This window comes from Arvicanthis niloticus, chromosome 8 (assembly GCF_011762505.2).
Source record: "Arvicanthis niloticus isolate mArvNil1 chromosome 8, mArvNil1.pat.X, whole genome shotgun sequence".
Lineage (NCBI taxonomy): Eukaryota > Metazoa > Chordata > Mammalia > Rodentia > Muridae > Arvicanthis > Arvicanthis niloticus.
Window position 1 is genome coordinate 55,563,097 of NC_047665.1, and position 27,402 is coordinate 55,590,498.

The following is a 27,402-nucleotide window of genomic DNA, read 5'->3' on the forward strand; positions in this document are numbered from 1 at the left end:
TAATGTGTATTAACTGAGGGAGAACTATGAAAAGATGTACTTGATGTCTGACTACAAGCAAGTCATGGCTTAAAAGGACTTAAGTAATATTTACCTGCTAGTTGACAAATAGTTGCTTGTCCCAAGAAGCAGTTTGTGGACACTGGATAGTTGTGGATTTCTATTGTCAGTAGGCAGTGACTTGAGCCTGGTGGTTTTGGCACCACAGGCGAACTGGAAACAGAATGAAATTGTATGACCTAGCTATTTATAGGTCCTCTGGACTTCAGTCATGTTCTCTCATGAACTGTTTCTCATGTTTCTCATGAGCATTCTCTTTTTAATTAATTTTGATGAACTAATGGCCACTCACGAAAAGGTCAGAACTACTTTTATATGTGTTTCAAAATGTCGGTTAGTGGTCTTGGCTGAAGATATTTTATTTTCAGCTGTTCATGGTCCTTGAAATCCATGGGAATGTTAATTGTTGCCTGCATGTGCCTTTCCTCATGGAAATCCTTTTATATCATAACAGATTCCTTCTTTACTGAAGCTAAAGCATTTTCCCAGTGTCATCTTTGCTGGAGTGGACAGTCCTGAAGACATTCTGAATGACACCTACCAAGAACTGTTTCGATCAGGCGGCTTTGTGGTATCAGATGATGTCATACTAGAAAGTTTAACATTAGGTTGGTCTTTAACTTTGAAATCTAGTTAGGTCAATTTCTCATCTCCCAGTGATACAAACACTGTTTCATCAAAAATATATATATATACATATATCATTTACTATATATTGAGGGCTTAATTTGTGCCAGTTGTTGCACTACATGCTTTTAATGTATAGTAATTCAGTCGATGCACATTTATGTTAATTTTAGTTTGTAGCTATTGTGAACCGAGCCCCATAAACATGTATGCACAAGCCAGATACCAAGGCCTTGCATATATAACCCAGGCTTATTATAGCTGGTTCATTTGGGAACTATATTTATAGAGTTTGCAGAGAAATTTAGACCAAGTAAGTATTAAATTGTCCGTTCAGATTCCACTTCTTCCCACATTGAGTGAAAGTTCCCTTCCTCACATGCTAGCGTTGTGGTCATTTGTCTTCCTGATGACTGCTGTTCTGTGCTGCCATGAATCTGAAAAAGTGGTGGCGCTCTCTACTCCCTAATGGCTACATGCATTCATCATGCTATAAAATTATCTTTGCCTTTATAGCATGACCAGATAGAACTAGTTTGTGGGGTCACTGATGTTGTCCAGCCATGAAAGGGTCTGGTTGTTCGTAAGTGGCAATGGACCTTCCAACAAAAACTAAGACACATCTTTTACTCTACAGTTCAACTGAAGGAAATTCTCAAAATTCTAGAAAAATTAAATGAAAATGGCAGATGGAAGTGGCTGCTTCACTACAGAGAAAATAAAAAGCTCAAGGAAGATGTCAGGTAAGTGTGTGCGAAGAAGGTGCAGAAACCCTGGTCCCAATGTTTGATGTGCTTAGTGTAACTCAAGCACCACAGCCATGAAGTAGTGTTAGCATGGGTGTCACGTTCCTAAAGTCTATGTCTGCTGGTTAGCTTAGGGAGTTGGATTTTTATAGTAGGGCATTCAGTAAAAAGTATTTACAGCAACATTTAGAGTCAGGATTAAAGATACCCACGGTTAAGTCAGGCTTTGCTACCATAAGCTGCAGAGATATGGTGAACAATGATCTTGGTGCTAGTGCTTTTTGTGGATACTTATTCATATATTGAGTTGTCAGGGTTTAACAGATTTAAACAGGAGGCAACTCAACTTAATCTAAAGCAGTGATTTATTGTATATGTGTGGTGCATATGTTTGTGTAGGTGTCCGACTCATGTGCATGGAGCTTGGTCTACATCTGGTGCCTTCTGTCACTGTCCAACTTATATTTTAAGGGGTCACATTGACCATGGCACTCATCTATTGGACTAGGCTGGTTGGTTGGCTAGTGAGCCTGTCTTCACCACACAGGGTTGGAGTTACAGGTGTGTGCTGACACCTGGCGTCTCCTGTGGGTGCTGGGATCTACAGTCACATTTCCATGCTCATCCAGCAGGGTCTCGCTCACTCCACCACACAGCCCTAGCATTGAGGCAGTGATTTTTTTTTTTTTTTAAGAAAATTAATTTTGACTGTTGCTATCGGGTATGGCAGCACGCAGTGTGATCTCAGCACTATGGGCAAAACAGAGGGAAATTTCAAACTGAAGGCCAACCTGAACTGTGGGGCAAGACATTCTTTCCCCAACTCTTAGGAAAGATTTGTTGGTTTACATATAATTAGTAGAAAAGTCCACTAAGACTAATGCGAAAATGGTTGTGTTTGTGTGACTGCCTGAGAACTTTGAAGTTGCCAGCATACAGTTGAAGTAGCAGTAGCTACATGGGTTGTGACTCTGCCTTGAAATGAGACCCAAGGTTATAATCTGTATTTTCAAAGGTGTCATTATTGTATATTGTTTAGAGGCAGCTAATCAGGACAGTGAATACAAGAACATCAAGAAAAAAGCACAGGCTTATTGATCAAGTGTTTTAACACAACTACTTAAAATGAAAGATAGAAATGGTTCTGTAGTTAAGAGAAATGACCCAAATTCAGTTCCCAGCATGTAACACATTGGATGGCCCAAACTCTAGATCCAGGGAAGCAGACACCCTTTCTGGACTCTTAGAACTCCTGCATTCCCATGTGCACCTTGTGACCTTGGATACACAATTTAAAATGAATTGTTTTAAGCAAGAAAAGCTACTAACATTTCTTTGTATATTTTAGGGTAGATTCAATTGCACGTAAAAAGAATTTAATTCTAAAGTCCTATCAGAGTGTAAGTATCATCGATTTACTTCATTATCACAACTGTGATTCTCCGTCATCAACAAAAGCTGAAATTTTGAAATGCTTGTTAAACCTGCAAATTCAACATATCAGTGCCAGGTTTGCTGTCTTCCTAACAGGTAAATATAAGCTAAATTCTAATTTTCATTACTCAGATAATGCTAACCCAGGACAGCTGTAGAAGTATCCTTCCTAATTAGTTATTAAACGCCTTAGATACATGTGAATGGCACCCATAGCTAGTAGGGTAGCATGTGTTTTGACAAATGCTTAGCAAGTCCAGCGGATGCTTGCCAGAAAGTGTTTCTCTAGTCAACACTCTTCTAATTAACGTTATCATATTGGGTCCTACACATGCATGTTCTACTCCATCACATCTGCCGAGTCTTAGCTGGACTGCCTGGTTTTCTAAAGCTGGTACAGTTGTTATGTCCCTTCCTTCCACCCGTGCTGCTGTGTCCCGGACCGCTCTGCGGCTTCGGTCTTCGGGTCAGGGTCTGGCAAGAGAGAGAGAGAGAGAGGATAAAGGGGAAGAGATGCGGATGTGAAGTATGGAGACAAGACAGAGGTTCTGATCAAATCTCAAGTCTCTTATTGTCTCTTTTAAGGGAAGTCCGGGGTATTTATAGGCTTTTGCCACGTGCCTTGCAGGTGTGGATATCACGTGCGCCTTACAGGCGTATATAGTGTGGTTAGCATGTGCAACTGTAGGCCTTGCAGGCATGGATACTACTTGTGCCTCACAGCTGGGGGCACTAACAACAAAACAAGATATTTATCAGTGTGCTCAGCTGTTGTAGGCCATTCAAGTCTCTTGTCAGAGTATATGGCTCGAGATGGCTGTGAAGCTGAAAGCTGCTTTCTGCTACGAGTCTCCTCCCAACACTGCTGCCCTGAAATCTTCATTTCTCTGCTCACTTTTATGAATTCTGCTACCTTGAAGAAAATGAAAAATCCTGGCCTTTTGTCATAGGTTTTTTTCCCCCCCGCTTCCTTTACAGACAAGCCCACAATCTCCACAGAAATCTTTGAAAATAATGGAATCCTTGTTACAGATGTAAACTACTTCACTGAAAATATACAAAAGATAGCAGCTCCATTTAGGAGTAGCTATTGGTAAGAACTTTCTGTAAAACTCCCCTTGAAAATGAGTTATTGGCAGCACACACTGCCACTGAGGGAAAGAATGCTGTTCAAAAACTGCTCTTTGAATTGTAAGATTTCACTTTTGCCTATGAGTAGAATTCCTGTCTCTTCTGTGATTATCACAGCTGAGATTAATTAGCCAGCTTTAACTTCCTCCAGTGATGTCACTTGCAGCCAGTCTGGGTTGACATGGTCAACAGTATAATGTTTGATGCATAGGCCTTTCCCACTAAGTAGAGTTGTCCCAGTTGTATTTCTTGGTCATTTTCTTACCAATTTTGTGTTCCTACAGGTGATTTTGGAGTTGAGACTAGACATGGAGTGTGCCAACAAGAAATTCGTGTTTTCCTGTGTCTAAAAAACTCCAAATACATTCAGGCAACTCTCATTTAAATAATCAATGTTTTGTTTCTCATACTTTGCTGTAATGTCTGATTTCATCATGGATAGTTAGCTTTGGGTTATAATGTTGAATATTGTAAATTATTTTCAACCTAAACATAATGCATTCAAGACTATTAACTGAGCTAAATATTAAAACTTGAGACCCTCACGTTTATGTGGCTAAAGCTAAGTCTATTTTGACAAACAGCTGTTTTTGCGTGTAGTCAGAGGCTTATGAACATGTGCATGTTTCAGAGGTTTTACCACATTGTAGAAAATATAAATCTGTAATGGTTGTTTGCTGTTACATAAGAAACACTACATAGACAAATTTTTTTCATAAATGACAAATTTTTACACTTTTACACTTGGGTTTTTTAATGCTGCACTACAAAAAATCAATTGAGGAAGAAATCCTTTATTTATGATATTTCTTAAATCTTTAAAATACAAACAAGAAAAAAACCATTTGTATACTATTTGAAACAAAGGCTTTATACCTAGTTTGGGGTTTTTATTTTGTTGTTTTGTGTTTTTTTTTTTTTTTTTAAATAAAGACACTGAAAATACAATCATTTGTAGTCTGTGTACAATGTCTTAGCAAGGTTTAGGCCATCACCAGAATACTTCTAAGGAAGAATCCTACTAGACCTTATTGCCCTTTAGTAACTAACTCTTGGTCTTTGGTTCCTAAAGGTATACATGGTGCAGAAAGGAAAGCATTAACTTGCTCTCAGCAGAGTTGAGGTCACAAGGAAGGAAAACACCAGGGTAATGCCAATCTTAGTGATCTTTACTTTCTGACCTCTACCTATTTGAGCATGTTAACCTCCACGTCTTATGACTACTATCCCTTCCCTGCTGTGGGGGACTACACTCAAACCATGAAACACAGGTTGCTTCTTGTACAGTATTTGGTGATAGAAGGGTGGGGGGAGCACAACTACTAAGATCACCGATGAGCATGGTAGCTAATGAAATGCAACTAATAAACTGAAGCCAGGAAATGGTGCCCATCCAAAATCTTTGTGCACAGCAATTGTTCTGTAGTCTTCATACGCAGGACATAGACACACACCAAAAGTGGTTTCCAGAATTTGGCTTTATTTTGCAGTACAGAAATCATTTGGAGCCACTTTGGAACAGACGTCATTGAAAATGAGGCTCTGTCAAATCAATACTGCATTGCAGCTTGGTCCATTGAAGAAGCCATACCTGGGATAAAAGGTGCTTCTATATTTTTACCTGCTTTACCTTAAGGTTCCTTTCCCTTTCTCAGCAATTGTAGGTTGAAATACCACATACTGGCTTCCTCCGATTCCCTAAGTCTGAAGTTTGGTTAAAAGTTTATACCCACATAAACAAAACATGTGGCTCTCCTATTTGTGCCCTGCTGTAATACTTGACATAACAAAATAGAGAAAACTTTGAACGTTTTCAGAAACCAAAGGATTTTCAATTTAGACTCCCAATATCAGGATGGCACAAATTGTATGGATCCAGCTCTTGGGCAACGTCACACAATCGCAAAGGCTACACTGATTAAAAGATACAAGTACTGTATCGAGTTCTCTGTTTCGATATTTTGTTTAGCAGCTCCTTCACTAGAAGAAAAATGCAGTCTGGTTAAACTGAACAGAACCAACCAATTCTGACTAGCCATTCCATGAAAACAAGTTAATACATGATATTAGAAAAGTGAAGGAGTATTCACTGGTATAGCACTCTTCAATCTCCATTTCGATCATAAAAGCAGGGCTTACAATATTGATTTCATACAATATACATTATTTGCCAAATTTTAAGTTTGTCTTAATTACATAATATGTGTACTGCTGTTAGTCTTCTCCATAAATGTCATTCTTCTTGCGCTTCATTTCTTCAAAGTCAAACTCAGATCCTGTCATCCTCTTATAGATATCTTTAATGTCATCACAGGTTGTCTCAAAGTGGGTGGTAGCATCATAGGCACGGGAAATAAAGATCTGGAAGTAAGAATTAAACAGCCTCAGACTACTAAGGATGGATGTTCCCCAAGAAAGACTAGTAACATCTTTTTCAGATCATCACACTCACCTGACTATCTGTTCCCAAATCTTTAGGTACAAAGAGGTCACTGATGCTGACAAATCTATATGGGGAAAAACAAATCAGCATCACTGCTTTGCCTTATTTTTTAAGCCAGAAACATTCTAATTATTCCCAGCAGCCAGTTACTGTCTTGTTCTCAGAATTACCTGACCATGCAACAGATACCATCTCAGTTTTGATTTTAGTTGACATGAATGAGTACAATACTTACTTCTGTTCAATTGGTTCCAAGAGCTCCAAAGCTGGTCTGATTTCTTTCTCTGGTTCCTTGGTCTCCACAGTTGTACTTACAATGGCAATATACTTGCCCTGTGCTGCCACGTTATGTGCAAAGGAGATCATGCAAACATAGATATCTAGAAGCAAAGAATAACATAACTGACACTTGTAAACTCTGAGCATAAGGCCACTCAAGTATCACATGCTTTTTCTTCATTATAAATTAAAATTACTTGAAATGGGCAATGTCACCTCAATGTGTTATATATGAAGATAAACTAATTATCTTGGTAAATTACAAATATTAATGAAATTTCTCTTGACTACGGTATGGTTTGGATGTAAAATGTCACTTAAAACAGACTCATACTCTGAAGGAATTGGTCTTCTGTTAGTGGTGCTCTTGAAAGATAACTGGATCATCAAAGTGTTAATATCACTGGTCCATTGATGAGTTCAGAGCTGAGTGTGCTGTTAGAGAACAGGGTCTATCACAGTGGTTCCCAACCTTCCTAATGCTGTGATCCTTTAATGGAGTTCTTCATGTTGTGGCAACCCCAACCAGAAAATTATTTTTGTTGCTACTTCATAATGATAATTTTGCCACTGTTCCGAATTCTAATATGTAGATTATCTGATATGTGACCCCTGTAAAGGGGCCATTCAACCCCCAAAGCAGTTAAAAACTATTCAAGCAGGAAGAAATAAGTGACTGTGGGCATCATATCTTTGAAAGATACAATCTTGTGCCCAAGACCCTTTCTTGTCTTTGCATTCGTAGTTCCCTTGAGGTAAGCAGTTGTTGCCATATACTCATATTGACATGAGTCAGTGACCACTGAGACCAATGACCAGTGACAGCTGAGTCAACTGACCAGACTAAAAACATAAGCCAAAATCTTTCCTCCTCTGGGGTGGTTTTCCCATAGAAAAGCTCACTAAAACCTTAGGAGACTGAGGATGTATGTGACTATAAACTGCTAAACCTGGCAATGAACTCTGCCCCAAGTATGGCTCACATCAAATATAAAAAAATCATAGTAGCTGGGTTGGTGAGACAGCTTAGCAGTTAAGAGCACTGACTGTGCTTCTGGAGGTCATGAGTTCAAATCCCAGCAACCACATGGTGGCTCACAATCATCTGTAATGCCCTCTTATGGGGTGTCGGAAGACAGCTACAGTGTACTTACGTATAATAAATAAATAAACCCACAATAAATAAATAAAACCTTTGGGCTGGAGTAAGTGGGGCCAGAGATAGAGGGAGAAGGGAAGGGGGTGGGGGAAGAAACTTAACAAAGCTGGAAGCCCACAAGAGTAATCCATGCACTCTAGACAAGAAGCCAACATTCCAGGCAGTGGATTTACAAGGCTGAGATCATTTCAGTGCACTGCTGCTAGGAGGACCACATCTGGCTTCCCTGGTCTGCTTCCCATGGCACAGGAAAGTCTCTACTCTAGTACAAAGTAAAGGCAGGAATCTGGGTGAAAACACTTAAGAAAGCTCACAAAATTCTACCCTCATCTGTCCTTCAAAACTCACCTGACTTGCGGTTGACTTGGTTCTGTGGAATGATGATCTGGCAGGAGTTAGCATCATTGGTGTTCTTGATAGGGTGGCTAAGAATACAGATCACTCTGATTACCTGGCCTACCTTTTCAACCCGATCTTTTACATAGCTGGGATCACAGATGAGCTGCTTACAGCGAGCAATCTGTAACAAAGCATTTAAAGGGTCATTATAAAGAAGACGTAAAAACATGGCACTATGTCCCAAATTCATGTATTAGAAAGTTAAGCTCTGAAATGTATATTGAAATCTAAAGACTAAAATCAGTAACTAAAACAATCTTGAAAAAGAACTTTAAGGAGGACTCCCTTAAAGACTACAGCCAGTCAATATGGTGTGGTACCTGGTGCTGGCCCACAGACAAGAGAAGCTAGAAATAACTATGCATATTTTCAAGTGATTTTTGACAAACCAATTTTGAGACATGGCAAATCTTAATTTGTGACACACAACTGTAATCTCAGAAATTGGGTACAGAGGTAGGATCGAAATTTTGAGGCCAACCTGTTTATACTTTAGGTCAGCTAGGGCTACCTGGGTATCCTTATAAAACTATTAATACACTAAAGAAAAAAGCTAAAACTTACCCAAGACTATAAAGAACTACAATTCCAAAAATTCTTAAAAGATGTATGGGAAAAGCTTTATTTATTATAATTTGGTAGTGAGTGTTTAGCACATTGAAGACTAATTTGTGTGTATCAATCAGCATGCATTAAATTTTTAATTTAAAAGGAAACATGACAAGAAATATTTGCAAATAATATTTATCTGATAGGAAGTAACAATCAAAGTATATCAGGAAGTGCTAAAATTTATCAATTTTTTAAAAAAACACCTGATTAAAAACTGGGCAAAGAGACAAGCATTGATGGCACATGCCTTTAATCCCAGCCAGCAATCAGGAGGCAGAGAAAAGTAGATCTGAGTTGGAAGCTAACCTGATGTAGAGAGCCAGTTCCTAAGACAGCCAGAGCTATATAGAAAAACCTTGTCTCAAGCAAAAACAAAGAATTTGAATAGGTATTTCTCTAAAGACACTCTACAAATTGTCTAAGTAGCACATCACTAAAAGAACCAGTAATGTACAAATCAAAACCACAAGACCCCGATTAGGATGACTACTACCCAAACAGAAAGTGAGAGCAGGGTATGTGCACTCTTCATGAGAGCATGATACAATATGGCTGATGTCACAGCATGGCAATTTCTCAAAAAAAAAAAAAAAAAAATTATTTAATCCAGCAGTTCAACCTCTTGAAATATAACCAAAAGAACTGAAGGCAAGGTCTTAAAAATAGCCATTTGTACACCAGTACTCACTGGAGCATTACTCAAAATATCTATTTGGGTAAATAATTTATGATTTAATAATCAGTGTTTATAGTATTTTTTCTTTTAAAACAGTATACTGGGCTGAGCCTACAAAGTATAAGGTCCTAGATTCCACCCCAAGCTACTCCAAATATTTATTATCTTCATAACTTAAAAGTTCATAATTATTGAACTACAGGTAAACATTTAAATTAACTTTGCTAATAAAGTTTTCCCTGGGCAGTTGCAAGGTAATCAGAAGTAATTCAAATCCTAGCTCTACTTTGACTTCAAGAGATTACTGTTAAAACTATCGTGTGCAAGCAGAAAGTAATCAGTATATGGTACAGCACTATAAACAGATGATGCCATCATCTTAAGACTTAGTTTTGGGTCTTTTTTTTGGGGGGGGGAGGGGGGGGTTGGGGTTGGAAAGACAGGGTTTCTCTGTGTAGTCCCGGCTGTCCTGGAACTCACTCTATAGACCAGGCTGGCCTCGAACTCAGAAATCCTCCTGCCTCTGCCTCCGAGTGCTGGGATTAAAGGTGTGCGCCACCACCGCCCGGCTTAAGACTTAATATTACAGCCACTTCTGTTTCATTTCAAAATCCTAAAGCTTTCTGAAGACACTTAGGGGAAGATTTAAAAAAATAAAAAAAAGGAGGGAAGAACAAAAAACTGTAGTGTAAAAAAAAAGAATTTTAAACAATTAGGCAGACCCAGAGTGTGCATGTGTGTATCTAACATGTAATATTAATGTCCAACACCACACTGTTTAGCAGACAACACATTTTCTTCGCAAGAATAGTTACTTACCTCTCCTTCAGATTTTACACCAACCACTTTTCCATTTTGCACAATGATTTCTTCAATTGGTTTATTCAACATGTAGGTACCTCCATATATAGCACTTAACCTAAAAAAGTTTTTTAATCAATTATATTCACAATTATAAGAACTGTTAAAATCTCCCTTCCTAAATCTAGATGAATTATAGTATCTACTAATGAAAGGTATTGGGCCATAAACAAATACAACATGAAAGCATGAGGGAGAATTGTTGGGAAGAAAGGGTTTGAGAGGCGGGAGAAGAGATATTGGGATAAAATAAAGGTTAAAAAAAAAAAAAAAAGAGTGGTCTAGTATAGATAAAAATGAAAGTATATCAGTATAAAAAGAAAATCATGTTAAGCAAAATCACAGGTCTTCTCAAACACAGGACTTAGTTGTGAACAACACATATTTCTATATGTATTTCTAATGCATAATGTAACATTGATAAATACACACACATACATGTAGGACATAAAAGTAGAAGGGGGTCTATGTGGAAGAGGAGGACTGAAGGGGCACAGGAAACACAGGGGAGATTAATGGGACACAAGGAGGAAAATTGTTCTTTTCTTTCATAGTGATGAAAATTTATGACAAATGAACATACATCCTCCAAAAGAAAAAAAAAATTACAAGAGAAAAACAGATGAACCGAGCCTCCTTAACTCAGGAAACAGTGTTAACACACACAGAGATTGCTGCTCCAAAAGAGAAGCAACTGTGACCAAATAGCTGAAGAAATAATGACCCAAAATTCTGAATTTGGCTCTTTTAGAAGTAATCTAAATATTCAAACAAGACTATCAAAAACTGAAGAAAACCGGAAAGATCATTGAGAGAAGAGAAAAATCCACACTACCCAAAGGAAGAATTCCTGGGTTCAGAGACAGCCTCCTTCTCATGCAAGCCAATACCAGCTGTGAGAACACAGTTTCAATGTGCTAAGGCAAACAAGCTAGAACCAAAGTCCTTCAAAATGAAGATAAAATATTTCCAAAATGACAAAAGCTAGTCTGGAGATGAAGCAGAGTTATGTGCTTGCCTGTGTACCACCAATACAATACAATAGCCAAAATTAATTTTGAAGCTATGTATCACCTGACTTTTAAGACTTAACTACCAGATTATAATAATCAGGGCAATGAGGTAAAGGCAAGAGGCTCAAGCCCTCCATCACTTACACATCAACATTCTTTCAAGGTAAATGATAACAGTTTCATGGAAAGTCAAAACTGTGTCTCTTTGTGCCCTTAGGCTAAGCAGAGATTTTATAGTTCTCAAAATGCATTAAATACATGTAGATTAAGTCTGACATAGTGAGTTTAACAAAATGTAAAACTTCTTATAAAAAGCAAGCCATCAATAGAAGAAAATATTTTTAGTAAGACAGGTCTGACAAAAGATTGGAACTAGAATACATCAAGATGACCCACAAAACAAAACCCAAAAACAAACCCAAATCTTTAAACCTAGACAAGACTTGGAGAATTACAATACAAAAATTACAAAATTACCATGAAAAGGTGGTAAAGATTAATTTTCTAGACATGTAAAACCAAGCTATAGGGCCATCGAGATGGCTCAGCTGGGAAACTGAACATAGGTTCAATCTCCACTGCTGGAAAAAAACAAAAGTAAAGATAAAACTGTGCACTGTTGCACATGCCTTTAACTCTAGAACGTGACAGACAGAGGGAGGTGGATCTCTAAGCTCAAATACAGCCTGGTCAACAAAGTAAGTTCCATTATAGCCAGGACCACGTAGAAAGGCTTTTGTTTCAAAACATTAAAAACAAACAAAACCCCAACTTTTTAATTAAAAAAAATTTTGATAAAGACACTATACCTGACATCAAGTTCAATTCACAGGACCCACCACATAGGAACCCATGTCCATCCCACATATACACGCACACATACAATTACACAAACACACACTAATGAATGTAATTTTAATGTCAATAACAGTACCAAATAAATACTGAATGAATAAAACTCCCAGTGCTGTGTGTATAAAAATGGCACAAGTGCTCAGAAAAGCAGTGGCTTATCACTTTTAAAATTATACTTTCAACATCAGTCAGCAATATTATCTGTACACGAAACTCTCATAAAAGCTTCATTCATAATAGCCCCAAACTGAAAATCTAGACATCCCAAAAGAGTGTGGTATAACCATGTATTTACACAGTATCGTGACTCTCAGTATAGGTGGGTCTTCAGACCATACATATAAACACTGTTAAGCAGAAAAGAAGCCACCATAGGTGAATGGGCATAGAATGTATTTTTCTATGTGGAGGGTACTAATTATGGTCTAAGGAAACTTTATGGGGGAAGAAAACATTTTTGTAGTAATTAGAATTGTAATGATACATGTCTATAAAGTCTATACACTTTTCAAATTATATTTCATCTAACTGAAGCTCTGTGTTTATTATGTATAAATTTCATTTTAATAAGAATAAAAAATCTCAAAATCAGAAAACAAGCAAATAGCATTTCATTATTCAGAGACATTTTTCGCCTTCATGAGTCAAGATGAAGTCTAGGATCTTCAGGGCTATAGCTAATGGATAAAACAGGTACTCACCTTGCAAATCCTTGTGGCAATTCTCCAAGACCATAAAGTGGATAGAGGTATGGGCTTTTACCATATCTTGCCAAAGACTCGCTGTAAAGTTTAATTCTATTAATCGTATCACAACATGGCTGATCTAAATAGCTGGGGAAAAAATAAATGAACATTAGAAAAAGAATACTTCTTTCTTGATTTTAAATTCTTTTCCTGCAGTAATTTCAAACTACTGCCCCCAAATTTCTCTTAAAACACCCTTATACTCATTTGCAACTAGAACCTCTTTCCCAGAGCCAGACAGCAACACACACGTCCCAAGTCTCACACTTGGAGTCTCACAGTTCAAAGTTTCAAGAAAAATCTAGATCTGAAAACCAAACCTCTGACTGGAATCCTCACCTCTGCCTGCTGTCGATATTCTCTAATAATCTAATATTGTCTGATACAATACAGGAAGGAGCTGTAATGTTACCTAAACCTACCTGCAGTAAAACATTCCTAGCACAGGTAGCAAATAGCCCACAACCTTTGACCACAAGAGTCATTAGCCTACTTACTCATCTGTTCTGTACAGTGCAAGAGAATGGCCAGTAAAGTCTATAACATCTTGGCCCAAATCAAACTTCTTATACACATCTCTCATGGAGGTCTTCTTAGGATCAACACCCTCAAAAGTTCTAGGATCTTTTTCATCAAAGTTGGCAACATAAACCAGGAACTTCCTGAAGCGGCGTTTCTCAAACAGTCCCATTAAGCCTGAAAATATTTTTTTCAAAAAGCACACAGAATAAGACACTGAGAAAGAAAGAATGCAAGGGCACGTTTAAACACCAATGTTATGACTCAACATGCGTAATTTCCATAACCTAGACTCTAGCTGTACACTCTAAAACAGGTCATTCACAGTATTCAATTGCACAGCACAACCTCAGGTAAATGGTACATATTTTCAGAGAAGTTGAATTCTGTATCTTAATTAGGCACAAAATAAGTAACACTGAAAAAAAAAAAAATTCTCCAAAGGCATCTATACCAATGTTCTTCCTCTAAGAATGCTGATCTGTAACTCAGCCAGTTCCCAAAATTATGAATGTTGCCTTCTTTCTTCTGAATGCTTTGACACACTTAGACCTCATGGGAAAAGACCAAGACACCAAGGAAGAATAAGTCACAACTTAGTTTAGATAGTGACTGCACTGTAGGTCACTTTAATGAAATCTAAACATCAGTGCTCTGCTCTAAACAGGCTAGAGAGATGGCTCAGCAGTTAGGAGCACTTGATGCTTTTGCAGAGGATCCAGGTTCAATTAACATTACCCACATGGTCACTCACAACCATTTGTAACTCCAGTCCCATGAGATCTAATGCCTCCTTCTGGCCTCCATGGGCACTAGGCACACATGTGGTACACACACATATATATACAGGCAAATAACCAAACAAAAATTTTTTAAAAATCTTTAAAAGGAATACACTGGCTATGGTGACACGTACCTTTAATTTCCGCTCTTGAATATAAAGGCAGGTGGATCTCAGTGAGTTCTAAGCCAACCTGCTCTAATTCAATCAAGGGCAGTCAGAGCTACACAGTAAAACCTTGTCTAAAAAATAATGTTTTAAAAAAGTATGATATACACAGAGAGAAATAGGGAGGTATATGCAAATCCTAAGCTTTCTCTCTGAGTCAGTACTCCCAATACACAGCTGGTAGTAAGATAAAGATGAGAAAACTCTTAGTTTTATATCTTTTCCTGTCCTCTTCTAAATGGAACAGACATTAAAGTTAACTGGTACATAATCAGTGAGTATCTGTGACTAGATAAATGGATTTCTTAGACTCCTTTTCACCAGAAAAATCTCATCACTGTGATAAATAAAATGAGAATTACTTACTAGATGCCAGGGCTTCTGCTTCAGTGGAAGGAACCTTGTAGATTTTCCCTCCCTTATAGACAAAACTCCCTTCAATCACTTTGAAGTCCATATATCGAGTGACCTCTGTGAAAAGCAGCATCTTCACCAGCTGACCTAGAAAAGCCACATGTCTGTAAGCTCATGTGCCAACCATCAAAAGCTTTTATGAGACCAAAACCATTTTAATGCTAATCTGAAAAGATAAATATAACAGGGTGGTCACATCTTCTTTTAAGTTAGGGCTGAAGACATAAAAAAGTGGAGATACTCAGGCAGCAGAGTTTAAGTACAGGAACACTTGTTTGGCCCCAATATTAAGACTCATAATTACAAATTGAATATAGCTCAACATGGCTCGCCAGGCAACCCAAGTCAGAAGGCTGAGGAAGAAGGCCCAGTGTTCCATGCTGCTTGGGCTAACAAAGACCACATCTCAAAACCACCACAACAAAGTATACAAATTCACAAAGTCAAAATGGTAACAATAAATGGTATTGAGTGCCAAATGACAGGCTTCTTTGAAACAGTAAATCTTCAAATAAGATAAAAGTAGGTGAACTTCATACAATAGATTCATGTATTTATATATGGTAAACAAGTAATTTTATATAGGAATAAAATGACAGTTAAAAAAAAAAGAGACCAGTAACAGTAAATACTGGTATTCTTAGAATCGTGTGTTAAAAAGAAAATAATGAGTATATTAAGCATAGTATATGAGTATATTAAGCATCACAATCAAAAGCTCCATGGAAAAGCCCAGCAAGTGCTCTGTACAGAACACATGGAGTAGAGCTGGACAGCAGAACTGACTATACAGCAGAAGCTGGCTGAAAAGGCTGCTCCTGTGTCCTGAGATGAACAATAATCTGTAAAGGGTTCAATGCAAGGCAAATACAACTTTATAAACATGCCAACTACAACACTGGCCAATTCACCAATAAACAGGGAAACTGGCAATTAACTAACACTCCTCCCACCCTCTAATAGATTTATACTAAAAACCCAAATTTCACTTTTCAATAACAAAGTGGCAGAAACAAAATGAATACTATCAAAGGTTAATAAACGTACTGGGAAAGGCAAATCCAAATGTGGCAATAAGCAGAAAAGGCTTTCTGGAAAAGATCCACAATGTTCTCCTATGTATGAATACGTATGTAGAGGGTGCAATACAGGGAGGAAGGGAATGTGTGTGAGCTGATGAAATACCACTGTATACACAGGCTGAAAACTACATGCTAACTGGAACCACACATACATGCACATACATGTTATCTTATATATCAAAATATTAAGCATAATTAAATCTAAATGGTGGCTCAATCCCTAGCACTGTAAAACCACATCTGGATGAGACTGACTATGTAAATTGTTACCTTTCTACTTACTGTTAATGTTACCTAGATTATACAAGCTTGTTGATAATTTACCCAAGAATTCCATTATTATTTAAATGTAAGAGACAAATAAAAATAAGGTCTCTACTAATACAAAGTATAAAACATAAACTCAAAAAAAAAAAAGGAAAAAGAAACACATACTTTATTTCATGGGAAATAAATTTGTAACAAAAAATTTAGTTTTTCCTTGTTTTATTTATTACCCCCCCCCAGACAGGACCTCCCACTGTGAGACTTGGTTGACCTAAAATTTAAGTGCAGCATAGGCTAGGATAACACTATTAGCAATATCCTGTCTCTGCTTCCTGAGTGCTGGGATCACAGGTACAGACCACTACTCCGGGCTCATTGCTCAATACCATCTTAGAAAAAAAACAAAGATACCACAGAAATTTTATAAAATATTTTAGTCTCCTAAAATACTGAGAAATTTAATCTCAAAAACTTATAAACTAGAAAACCTTTAAATGACCATGTAAGACTCGGTTTCATGTAGATTATGATGTAAGCATTAAGAAGGGAGCCTGTTACAAATATTTACAATTTTATTATATTTACAATTTTGGCTTGCACTGCACTATACCAGACCTGCACCAAGTGTGAAATGTCTATAATTTCCTGTAAAAAGTATATGTATTACAAAATCTTCCATTTTGGTATGCACTATGCCACATAATGATTTTGTTTCTTTTCAGAGCTATTTACTATCCCCCTTCCCTCCATCCTTAATGTGACTCTAGACACTTATAATGGAACATATTACTAAACTACTTTGACATAAACAAGCTCCAGGGTATCAGATCCGGGGTAATAGTCCCTACTTCCAAATCAGATTCAGTACACTGTCATAAATGATAGTAGAATTCTTTACCATTGGCCATAAGGAACTTGGGAATTAAGTCAACATTCCAGTCTCTTCCTCTCCCCATTGATGCTGGTGGTTGTCCTGGTAATTTAAATCTTTTGTATAACTAAAAGCAGAACAAAAAATACCAATAATGTAACAAAATGTAATTTTCATTAAAAGTTATCAATGATTTTTAGATCAAGAGGTGTGATATAACACAACTCCAAGAGTTAAAGTACAAGGCAGTTTAGTTTGAGTCAGTTAAAACTTTAGTCAGCGAAGGCTTTTAGGTCTCAATATATTATGTAATTAAACACAGATTACCAGCACTGTAGAAGTCTGTCTCCCACTTACTATAGGTCATTTAAACTCATTCCCTCTAATTCTGATTCTCTAGCTACACAAGCTGAAAAATAAATGTCAAACATTTCAAAACTAGAAAAGATAGAACTAGTTTCGCTTAACTTGTAGTTCTGAGGTTTTACTGAAACACAACTGTTGTATAAAACTGCACACACTTAATGTATACACTTTTGATGAATGTGAACATAAGCACACAACAGTGATTATGTCAGCCAAAGAACACTACACACACATTCACCTCCAATGACTGCTTCCCAGTATAATAGTGTATGAAGTTATCAACAAGTTTTTTCAGACTCATAGCCTGTACTTCTCCAAAGGAAAAAAGGATAAAGGAAAGGTGGTGAGACTTGTGGATTCAGAGAAGAGAGAAGAAACACACATACAATGCTTAATCCCTTAGGTAATCCTGGTTTTAAAAAAAAGTTTACTGAAGAGCTAAATATCACTCTCTGGATGACTGGAAATGTGAATCCAGTCTTAAACAGTGTTCATTTTCATAAATGTAGTGACACTGTGATGATGTAGAAAATGTCATCCTTAACAGATGGAAACTGAAATATTTAGGTCAAGTGTCACAATGTCTTTATTACTTTCAACTTCAAATCACGAGAAAGCGATGTCTAGTGGCACAGCCCATAAACCTTGTAAATTAAAAAAATATAGTAACAAGTAACTAACAACAACAACAAACCCACAAATCAAACCAACTGCACCAAAATGTGAACTGCTAGATTCAGATGGAAGGTTTTGCTACACTGGTAATAAAGTTCTTTCCACTCTTCTATATTCCTAAAGGAAAGAAGAAACTATTTGATATATGTTAAGTTAATCAGGCAGTGATTTTAATACTTATGGAAAAAGTATATATTATTTTCACAAAAAAAGTGTTACTCCCCATGTATGTAAATGTTTACACGCTCCTTATGACTCATTTATGACGCACATGTCTTAATCAAAAAGGGGAGGGAAAAGGAAAAAAGACAGCAGAACAAACAGTAGTAAGCTTGGAATCACAGCTCTGACTTAAAAGAGTGATGAAGAATACAGGACAGTAAGAGACTAAGGCCATAATCAGGTCAGGTATCAGCAATGGCATCTGCTAGCACACTGGGCACAGCCCAACCCTTGCTTCCTCATCCTCACTTAACATTTTTACAACCTCCAAACTAGAAGCTCTTAAAAAATCAGAGCGGCCAACTTATTAAACAGAGTATTTAATAAGCCAAAACTGCCAGGCGAGGTGTTCCACACCTTTAACCAGCACTCAGAAGTGGAACCAGTGTGGTCTGTACAGAGTACAGGATAGCCAGGACTGGGGAGAAAGACACCTTGTCTCAAGCCAAAACAAAGACCACGTCCAAAAGTCCAAAAGCGAAAGTGGACACTCACAGATAATCCTGCATGTAAAGATGTGTGGACCAGAAACTTACATCTTCCAGTGGTGTTATAGATGCACTTTCTCCTCCATAGTATGGGTTCCGATCCATATGAAGAACCTTCTTTCCATTCACTGACATTATCCCTGACAGGATACATTCCTAAAGGTAAACATGTATTTTTAAAAGAAGAAAAGACATACATAACATGTTTAAATGTCTTCTCTATTAAAAGGTAAACTCACTAAGCATTCTCTTATTAATTAAAACACTCACTCACCATAACAAAATGCTTCTCCTGGACTCCAGTGAGCTCCAAGGTGAAAATGAGATTCCCAATACCAGGACAGATAAGCTGTTTTTTTACTGGGCAGACAATCAGGGCTTTCATCTACATCCTGTTTCTCTATTCTTTTCTACTAAGCATTCACTAAGGTCTTTATGAAGCATTGAAATTTAACTTAAAGGCACACTCATAATACCCACCTTTTTTACACTGTAAAATCCAGCTCATGGAAAATCTTTAGTGCCATTCATTTATAGAATGTAAAACCTGTTACATGAGTTACATCTTTATTCGAAAGAACTGACAGACTACGACTATTTGGCTTTGGCAAGTTCTTTCAAAAAATAAACCTCCTAAAAATGGACACCTTAGGTATGGGAAAGGAGGAAGCCCTGAGTGATTCCTGAGTGGGTGTGCATTGTTGACAAGACCATGCTAATAGGACAATGGCAGACTTCCCTCACAGACAGACTCAGAAAAATTTCGAAGCATTCCCTCCTTGTCCAAGTGTGAATGCTGACTGTGTACAGAAAATGTCCGCCATACCTTCCAGCACCACCACCTATCACTCCCCTACAAAAGCTGTTCCTACTGAGCTTTCCTAAACCTGTCTGGCTATTTTCCCAATAACAGACCAGTTGGGACAGAGCCCACATGGCCTGCAAAGCCTTAAGTATTATGTCCTATCTGAAATTCTGCCTAATCCTGCAAGTGGAGGATCTGGCGGTATGGTTCCTGTTTTGCCATCATCTACCATCTTGCTGAAAAATGTGCTCTAAGCAGGCTCTGGAAACTCAGGTTGAATCCACAGCTCCCAAAGGTTTAATAAACTAAAACTGAGATCCATCTCTTGGGCTGCTTGGGAAGGAAGGGGGATGAAAACCTGCATTTCTAAAAGGTTCCTAGGTAATGGTGATGACGCTGGTCCAGGACAGATTTCCAAAGACTAGCTTACAGAGTAGTATTTCTCAAGTGACAGTCACCTGGGGCTCATGTGAAAATGTGTATTCAGATTCCTGTGTCTGCCTGAGGGAAAAGTTTCTGTGTTTCTGATAAGTTCTCAAGTGCTACTGAAGCAGCTAGTCTAGGGAACTGCACTTCTGATAACAAAGTAACAGAGGACTCAACTGAATACACACAGTGGGAACATGCCAGATTTTACGTAGCCACTCTCCTCTTGGGCCAGACTTCCAGTTCTTCACTAGTTAAATATTGTTATGTGGCCACTTTGGGCACATTTGTTACAGCAGCATCATGGAAAGCAGACTGTGCCCATCAGCTTTCCATTATGACGGCAAACTCACTGCTCTGACAGCATATAATTTCAGGCCCATTAGTCACTCTTACTAGGGTGTGGTTTCCTCACTGATCCTGATGGAATGAGGCTAAGAACACTTTATGACTGACTAATGATTGGCAGAACCTGCTAGGATTTAATCACACTTTTAGCCTTTTCCCCCTTGTTTGAAACATTTAATTTTTAAATATTTCATATGTAATTACACATACTATTACGTGTGTCTGTGTGCATGTGCCCAGAGACCAAAGAGAGCATCAGACACCTGTAGCTGAAGAGGCAGGTCACTGTAAGCTGCCTGAGGAAGCAGGAAGCATTCTGGGTGAGCCACTGGTGCCACCAACTCATTTTTAAAAAACACTTTTCAATTTATTTTTTGTTTCATTTTTTTAACTGTATGTGCATGAGTGTTGTGCCAGCATGTATGTATATGCATTCCTGAGCCTAGGGTTATGTGTGTATGTACACTCCTGGGCCTAGGGTTATGTGTGCATGTACACTCCTGGGTCTGGGGTTACAACAGATGTAATTGGAGCCACAATATAGTCGCCAAGAATCAAACCCAGGTCCTTTGCAGGAGCAACAAGTGCTTATAACTGCTGAGCCACCTCTCAAGCCCTGACTCATTTTCTTAAATGGGATTTCGTCCTTTTTGTACTTTATAAAAGGTCTTTATATATTTTAGAAATATAGTCCTTTATAGGTTATATATACTGCAAAACATTTTCCATTGTGTCTACATATTCATTGTCTTAGTGTCATATTGATAAACAGAACTGAAAGTATTTTACAAATACAATAATCAGTCCTAATATTACTTAAAAGCAATTCCCTTGTGTCTCTGTGTGTGTGTGTGTGTGTGTGTGTGTGTGTGTGTGTGTCTCCCCCTTTTTTTCAGGGCAGGGTCTATGTACCCTGGCTGTCCTGGAACTCATCGTGTAGGCCAGGCTGGCCTCAAACTCCGATCTGCCTGCCTCTGCCTCCCAGCAGGGCTAAAGGTATGGGCCACTCCATCCAGCTCCCTGGCTTCTTTTAGTCCAATATTAGAATATATTGTTCACACATATATGAAAGTGGAATAACAACAGGCTCTTGCATTTAAAAAGAGTATAACCAAAAAGTCACATTCTCACTTATTAAAAGCAGACTTCAGGGCTCAGTTTCTGAAACAAAAATCATAGCAAACTTTGTTGAATAGCATCTACATCTAACTCTTAACACTCATACAACTATGCATAACCATTGCCTTAAAACATGAAGGCTAAGAATTAAAATAAAGGGCCTAATAATTTAAAAATGTGTCAAATAGCTGACAGTAACTGCCTTCAATTCAAAGGTATCACTTAGAACAAATACTGGCTTGGTTGTTTTTGTTTTTAATGTGGGTTCTGGAGGACCTTGTTTCTCCACGGGCAGCATACTGACACTATTTTCCTAGCCCTGCACACGTATGAATTGACACGTATGTATGCACGCACATGGGTACCATGGGGCAAATGGGCAAGTCAGAGAAAAACTTGAAAGCAAAAAACTGACTCCCATAATTCATGGATCCCAGTGATCAAATTCAAGTCATAAGGCGGCAAGCACCTTTTCCCACTAACCCATCTATTCTGGTAGATAAAAGGATCCCACATCCTTTTATAAATCCCAATGTGCAGTGTTCTCTTTAACCAGAAAAGCATTCCTCCTGCTACACAAAGCTTACAAGTACTTTATTAGTTTGTTTTGAGATGGGCTCTCTCTATGTATGTAGCCCTGGCTATCCTGGAACTCACTACATAGACCAGGCTTGGCCTTCCTGAGTGCTAGGATTAAGGGGTGTACCATCACAACAGTCTTACCAATACTTTTAAAGTCAGTTAACCACATTTCCTGGAGTTTCTGGGGATTCTATATGCATCCTTTTTCTTTAGTCAGATGGGGTTTCACTATGCAGCCTAGGCTGGCTACAGACGCCAATCTCCTGCCTCTGGCCCCTCAGTACTGAGATGATATGCACAGAGCCCTCAGGGCCTACATTTACTCTTCTAGTCACTCCTCCACAGCAGTAATTTGTGTGTCTTGATTCATTTGGAGGACTCTAAATTAAACATCTTTAAGCTAGGAATACTCAACTTTTTTTTTTTTTTTTTAAGAATTTGAAAGCATTGGTCCTGCGATCACTAATGCAAGGAGTACAAAGTCTGTTGTCTATACCTCTCCAAGCTATGGCAAAGGTTTTCAAGACACTCCTGTTACTTACCACATCCTTACCATCCTTAAGAAGCTTTTAAGTTTACCTTTTCACTTACCATAACAGAATGTAACAGTCACAGATAGTTTAAATAACTGAAACAGGACAAATAATTACTTCAATTTGAGTCTTCAATCAGGAGACTCTCCTTAAGGAGGAGAGACAATGGCAGCTCGTTGTGTAGGTGAGTTCAAACATTAACCCACATTAACCCAGAGTGGCCTTTCAAATCAGATGCCACTTAAAATTAGACAAAATCAGACACCCGAATCAAATTCCCGACTTGACCTGTATATATGCTTAAAAATCCTACATGAACCTCAAGTGCTTGGAACATTTACATCTTTTAAGGTGAACACAAGCTGCTTCCCCCATCTAAAATGCCTGAAAACAGGGGTTTTAAATGTCTGTTTCTTTTCTCATTTTAGAAAAATTTGATACATATGGGATTTTTGTTGTTTTTATTTTTTTAGATAAGGTCACACTATGTAGCTTTGGCTGGCCTGGAACTCTGTAGGTAGAAAGACCATTCTGTCTGATTCAACCTCCTGAGCCACCCACATGCTGGGATTAAAGTGTCACCAAACTATAGCAAGGTTTCTTGGGAATGGGATCCAAACGTAAACCTAAATTTTACTTAGGCTAGCCTGAAAATACCTTAATACAGTATGTTAATGAACCTGCGTCTTGACAACCACCCAGCAACATAATGTCAATGGTGGAATTTCCATCTGTGGGACGGCACTGGAGCTCCCAAAAGATTCATTTGGAGCACTCTAAATTAAACACCTTTAGGCTAGAAATACTCAACCTTTTTTTTTTTTTTTTTTTTTTTTTAGAATTTGAAAGCCTTGGTCCTATGACCACTACCACAAGAAATACAAAGTCCTTTGTCTATACCTCTCCAAGCTATGGCAAAGGTTTTCAAGATCAAGTCTAAGTCTGAGCAAATTTAAATTATAGCTTAGGATTCTCAAATCAAGCACAAAACCCAGTATTTGTTAAGTATGTTTTAATAAAGAGAAATGGTAGGGAGCGTATTCTGGGATATAAGATAATCTTTAAACATATAATGCTGAAAATGAGTTGTTTGTATGTCAAAGTACATGTTTCTGTTCCTAATGTGTAGGCTTACTGTGTAGAAAATAAAACAAGAACAAAGCCTTTGGGAAGCACAAATGGCTGTGGAGCAGGTTCTTTTCAAATAAACTAATTCTAGCACAACTCAGTGATTTAGTACCAAGCCCATATGAGTTGCCTGCCAATTATGTGGTAGAAGTCTGCTTACACATGCTCAAAGCATAGAAATGCAGAAGTTGCCAGCCAACCAACAAAGGGATAGGAAGCAAAAATGAGACTGAATAATTCAAAAGGCAAAGCAGCCTGAGCCTAGTTAAAGGGGCTGAAGTCCCCACAAAGCTCGCTAGGACTTAATGCATTCATTATGTCACAGCACAAAAATTAGTCCTCACAGAACACTAGTTACCAAGACAGTCACTCTCCTTACTGGGCTGTCAGTAGAAAGGCTTGTCTGCAGGCTACAGGTTTGGAGGGGGGAGGGGTGTGTTACTTTTTCTTTTTGCAGACAGGGTTTCTCTGTGTAGCCCTGGCTTTCCCAAAGCTCTGTCCACCAGGCTAGCTTCCAATTCAGAGGTCCATCTGTGTCTGTGCCCACCCTCCACCCCCAAGTGCTGGGATTAAAGGTGTGTACCATGACCTCATAGCCTTTAAAGTGATCATTCTCAATATTAAGAGAATTACACAGAATCTGCCATTTTTCATAGAAAATTAAAGGTCTTCTTTACTAAAGTTATGTTCAATGCTTGTGAATTAATGTGAATTTAACTGATTGAAAACAATGCCAACACCAAGCGACACTAAAGTAACAAGGTTTCTTCACTCAAAGTCCTTGACACACCAATATTATACAACATTTGGTATACAGCCTTTTATTAGGTTCTTAAATCTCCAGCACTAAATGTCTACAGGCCAAACATTAATGGTGTGTACACTCTGATATTCAAAGTTACTTCTAATTTGTGGTTTTAAACTTTGACTGAGAATCTCTTCAAGATTTAACCTAACTCAAGATTTCACCCAGGTCCTACTACCACTATCATTTCTTACTGTGGACATCGTCCCACCATCATTGCTTCTATCAGTGATGGGCCTGTGATGACCACAATCCTACACTGATACAACTCTAGAACATTTCCCAGTATACATCTAGGAAGGCCCAGTGAGGAACAAAATTAGCATAGCTATAGACAGCAGAAACTGTTCTACATCCTAGTTACTGTGTATCCATTACCCATTAAGAAATTCACAATTCAAGTGAAAATGTAAATAAAGGGTGTTACTTTGTTAAACAGACTGTGCTATCTTTGATACAAAATGATGCTTCTAACTAGGCCTGTGTAAGCTTGCAAGATGGCTCTGCACTCACTTATCTGCACTCAACCGATCTTATTAATGGGCAAATATGAAGTATTAGCAATGACAATACAAAAGGGAAATAATTGGTTCTCACAATATGCTGGCAGCCACAGGGGCACTAACAGGCCACCACAAACGACTTACTATGCTTGGAACCCCAATTAGGCACTAAAAAGGTCAATCTGCAGAGAGCCGTGGGTAGAGTGATTAATTTAGGCATTCAAGTCTTCCCACCGAAGACCCCCCCCCCAAAAAAAATCCAACGGTTGGGTGTGATAATATGTGCCTTCTAATCCCAGCACTGACCCCTGGGAAAGCTAGAAGGTAGAAATATCTCTTGTGAATTCAGGAGCCTTATCTACATAGGAAGTTCCAGGATAGCTAGGCTACACAGAAAGACCTTGCCAAAAAAAAGAAAAAGGAGAAATTCAATCAATCATTCAAAGTAGTTGTAGATGATCACTTCACTGTCTATCTGACAGTCTAGTCTCTGGGAAGTCACATGTTTACTGAGTCTAGAGCAGGACATCTCGGCCTTGCCTTTCATCCCAACACCCAGGAGGCAGGGACAGGCAGAGCTCTACATTCCTGGTCAACCAGGGCTACAAAGTGAGACCTTGTCAGAATACAATAATCTCTTCTCGCAATCATTATTCATCGCTGTAAGGAGAAAAATACGCTTTTCCTAAAAGTATTTAAAAAAAAAAAAGTAGAATAAAAATCTTGAAGGTTTTCTCTAAAACAGTTATTTCCGAGTGTTTTATCTTAAAGATAATACTTTGATCCTAAGAAATGTCAATGCATTTCAATAAATTTGAAAGCCATGGCTCTTATTAAATGACTTGGACATTTGATGGACATACATATGGGATGCACACGTCAGAGTTCCTGATGAAGTAATTTACTCATAATTTCACATTCAACTACACACATACCCCGCAATTGATAGTCAAAATGGTTGGTTCTCTTTCCAATTCCTTTTTGCAAATGATCAGCTCTTTTGTTACAGCAGGGGTGCAGGGTGGGGGGAGCACAAGATATAAAAACCTGTCTATATTTGTTTCCAGATCTAAGCAGATTGATACTGAACGAAAACATACTGTAGCATTAGGTACTGCCTTACATTTTAATACACAAGTACATTCACACTGCGCATTTATTTTCTAACCTGCCTTAAGTGTATGCAGTACAGAGAACTCAGCCTCCCCCTCCTCAAGAAACAGTGGTGGCATGCAATAAACCAAACAAAAGGGAAACATGGCAAGGGCCAGGCGTGAAAAGTATTTAATAGACAAGTTTTGAGAAAATTAATTTCCCATTCCAAGCGAGAGAGGAGAGGACGGTAAAGCAATGCTTAATTAAGGCTTATTAGAAAAAAAGGATTTGTGTTCTTTAAAGAAACTCGTTTCATTATTTTCTCTAGAAACTTAAGTTGGCCAAACTCTAGGACAAATAACCCACCAGCGATCATCCTTCTGCCTGGCTTTCTGCGCCCAGTGACTAGCTGAGCAAGCTGCTGCCGCTGCTCGCCACATAGGCAATGCTAACGCTAGCAGCGACTCCCTCCCGCTCGGCTCAGGGCTTGCCTGCTTCCAAGCGGGAGAGGTCATCCACCCAAAAGGGAAGTGCAGGGAGCACAGGCTGTTTTCCCTTTCCTCTTCCTTCCTGCAGGAGGACGAGGCTGTTCCTCTCCGGCTGTTGGGCGATTCTGTCCTCAACTTCCCAATGGGCAGGCTTCCCACATACACGTCCCGGGTTCCACATCCCGGTTTTTCCTAACACACTAGGACGTCTTCAAATCACTGCATCCCAACAAGCCACGACCTCCCTCCCCAGACCCAAGGCGGGCGAGTGGGGACGGTCCCCAACGGGGGTGCAGACACCAGCAGTTCGGGGGCGGGCGGGGCTAGTGTACACCGACGGGACCCGCCCTCGCCCCCAGGCCCGGCACAGGCCGGCCGGACACGTCTCCCCGCCGTCCACCGCAGCTCACCGTCAGGCCGGTGCCCAGCACGATCACGTCGTATTCCTCATTCATGGCGGGGAAAGGAGCGCACTCAGGGGCTCAAAGGCCACTGTAGAGAAGGGAGTGAGAAGCCCGGCCGCTCTGGGCCCCGGGGGGGAAAGGGAAAAAGCGAGGAGAGGAAAAACGGAGCTGAGTAGGAGGCGAGGCCGGCCGCCACCTCAACGGGAAGAGAAGAGCCGGGAGGGGAGGGAGGGGAGGCGGGGAGAGCGCGGGGAGAGTAGAGCGAGCGCCGT

General features: G+C 38.9%; 2 protein-coding genes across 4 annotated transcripts in view; one reads left to right on the forward strand and one right to left on the reverse strand.

Moving 5' to 3' along the window:
• Tasor2 (transcription activation suppressor family member 2) overlaps positions 1-4,949 on the forward strand; it is a 43,696-nt gene extending 38,747 nt beyond the window's left edge. The window contains exons 16-20 of one of the 3 annotated variants that reach the window (XM_034509578.2): positions 515-668; positions 1,325-1,430; positions 2,782-2,963; positions 3,846-3,960; positions 4,283-4,949. In XM_034509578.2, the coding sequence (XP_034365469.1) occupies positions 515-668; positions 1,325-1,430; positions 2,782-2,963; positions 3,846-3,960; positions 4,283-4,286 (561 nt within the window). In that variant the 3' untranslated portion in view covers positions 4,287-4,949. Of the gene's footprint in view, positions 1-514; positions 669-1,324; positions 1,431-2,781; positions 2,964-3,845; positions 4,107-4,282 lie in introns of those variants that run through there. The other 2 variants (XM_076939409.1, XM_076939408.1) reach the window with 2 other exon arrangements.
• Positions 4,950-5,458: 509 nt separating this feature from the next.
• On the reverse strand, positions 5,459-27,397 carry Gdi2 (GDP dissociation inhibitor 2). Its single transcript, XM_034509579.1, has 11 exons — positions 27,137-27,397; positions 18,943-19,050; positions 17,171-17,270; positions 14,876-15,010; positions 13,539-13,737; positions 12,997-13,128; positions 10,386-10,485; positions 8,228-8,399; positions 6,677-6,821; positions 6,451-6,505; positions 5,459-6,359 (listed from the first exon to the last, which is right to left on the reverse strand). The coding sequence occupies exons 1-11, from the start codon at positions 27,179-27,181 to the stop codon at positions 6,213-6,215; spliced, it is 1,338 nt and encodes a 445-aa protein (XP_034365470.1). The 5' UTR covers positions 27,182-27,397; the 3' UTR covers positions 5,459-6,212.
• Positions 27,398-27,402: the final 5 nt, after the last annotated feature.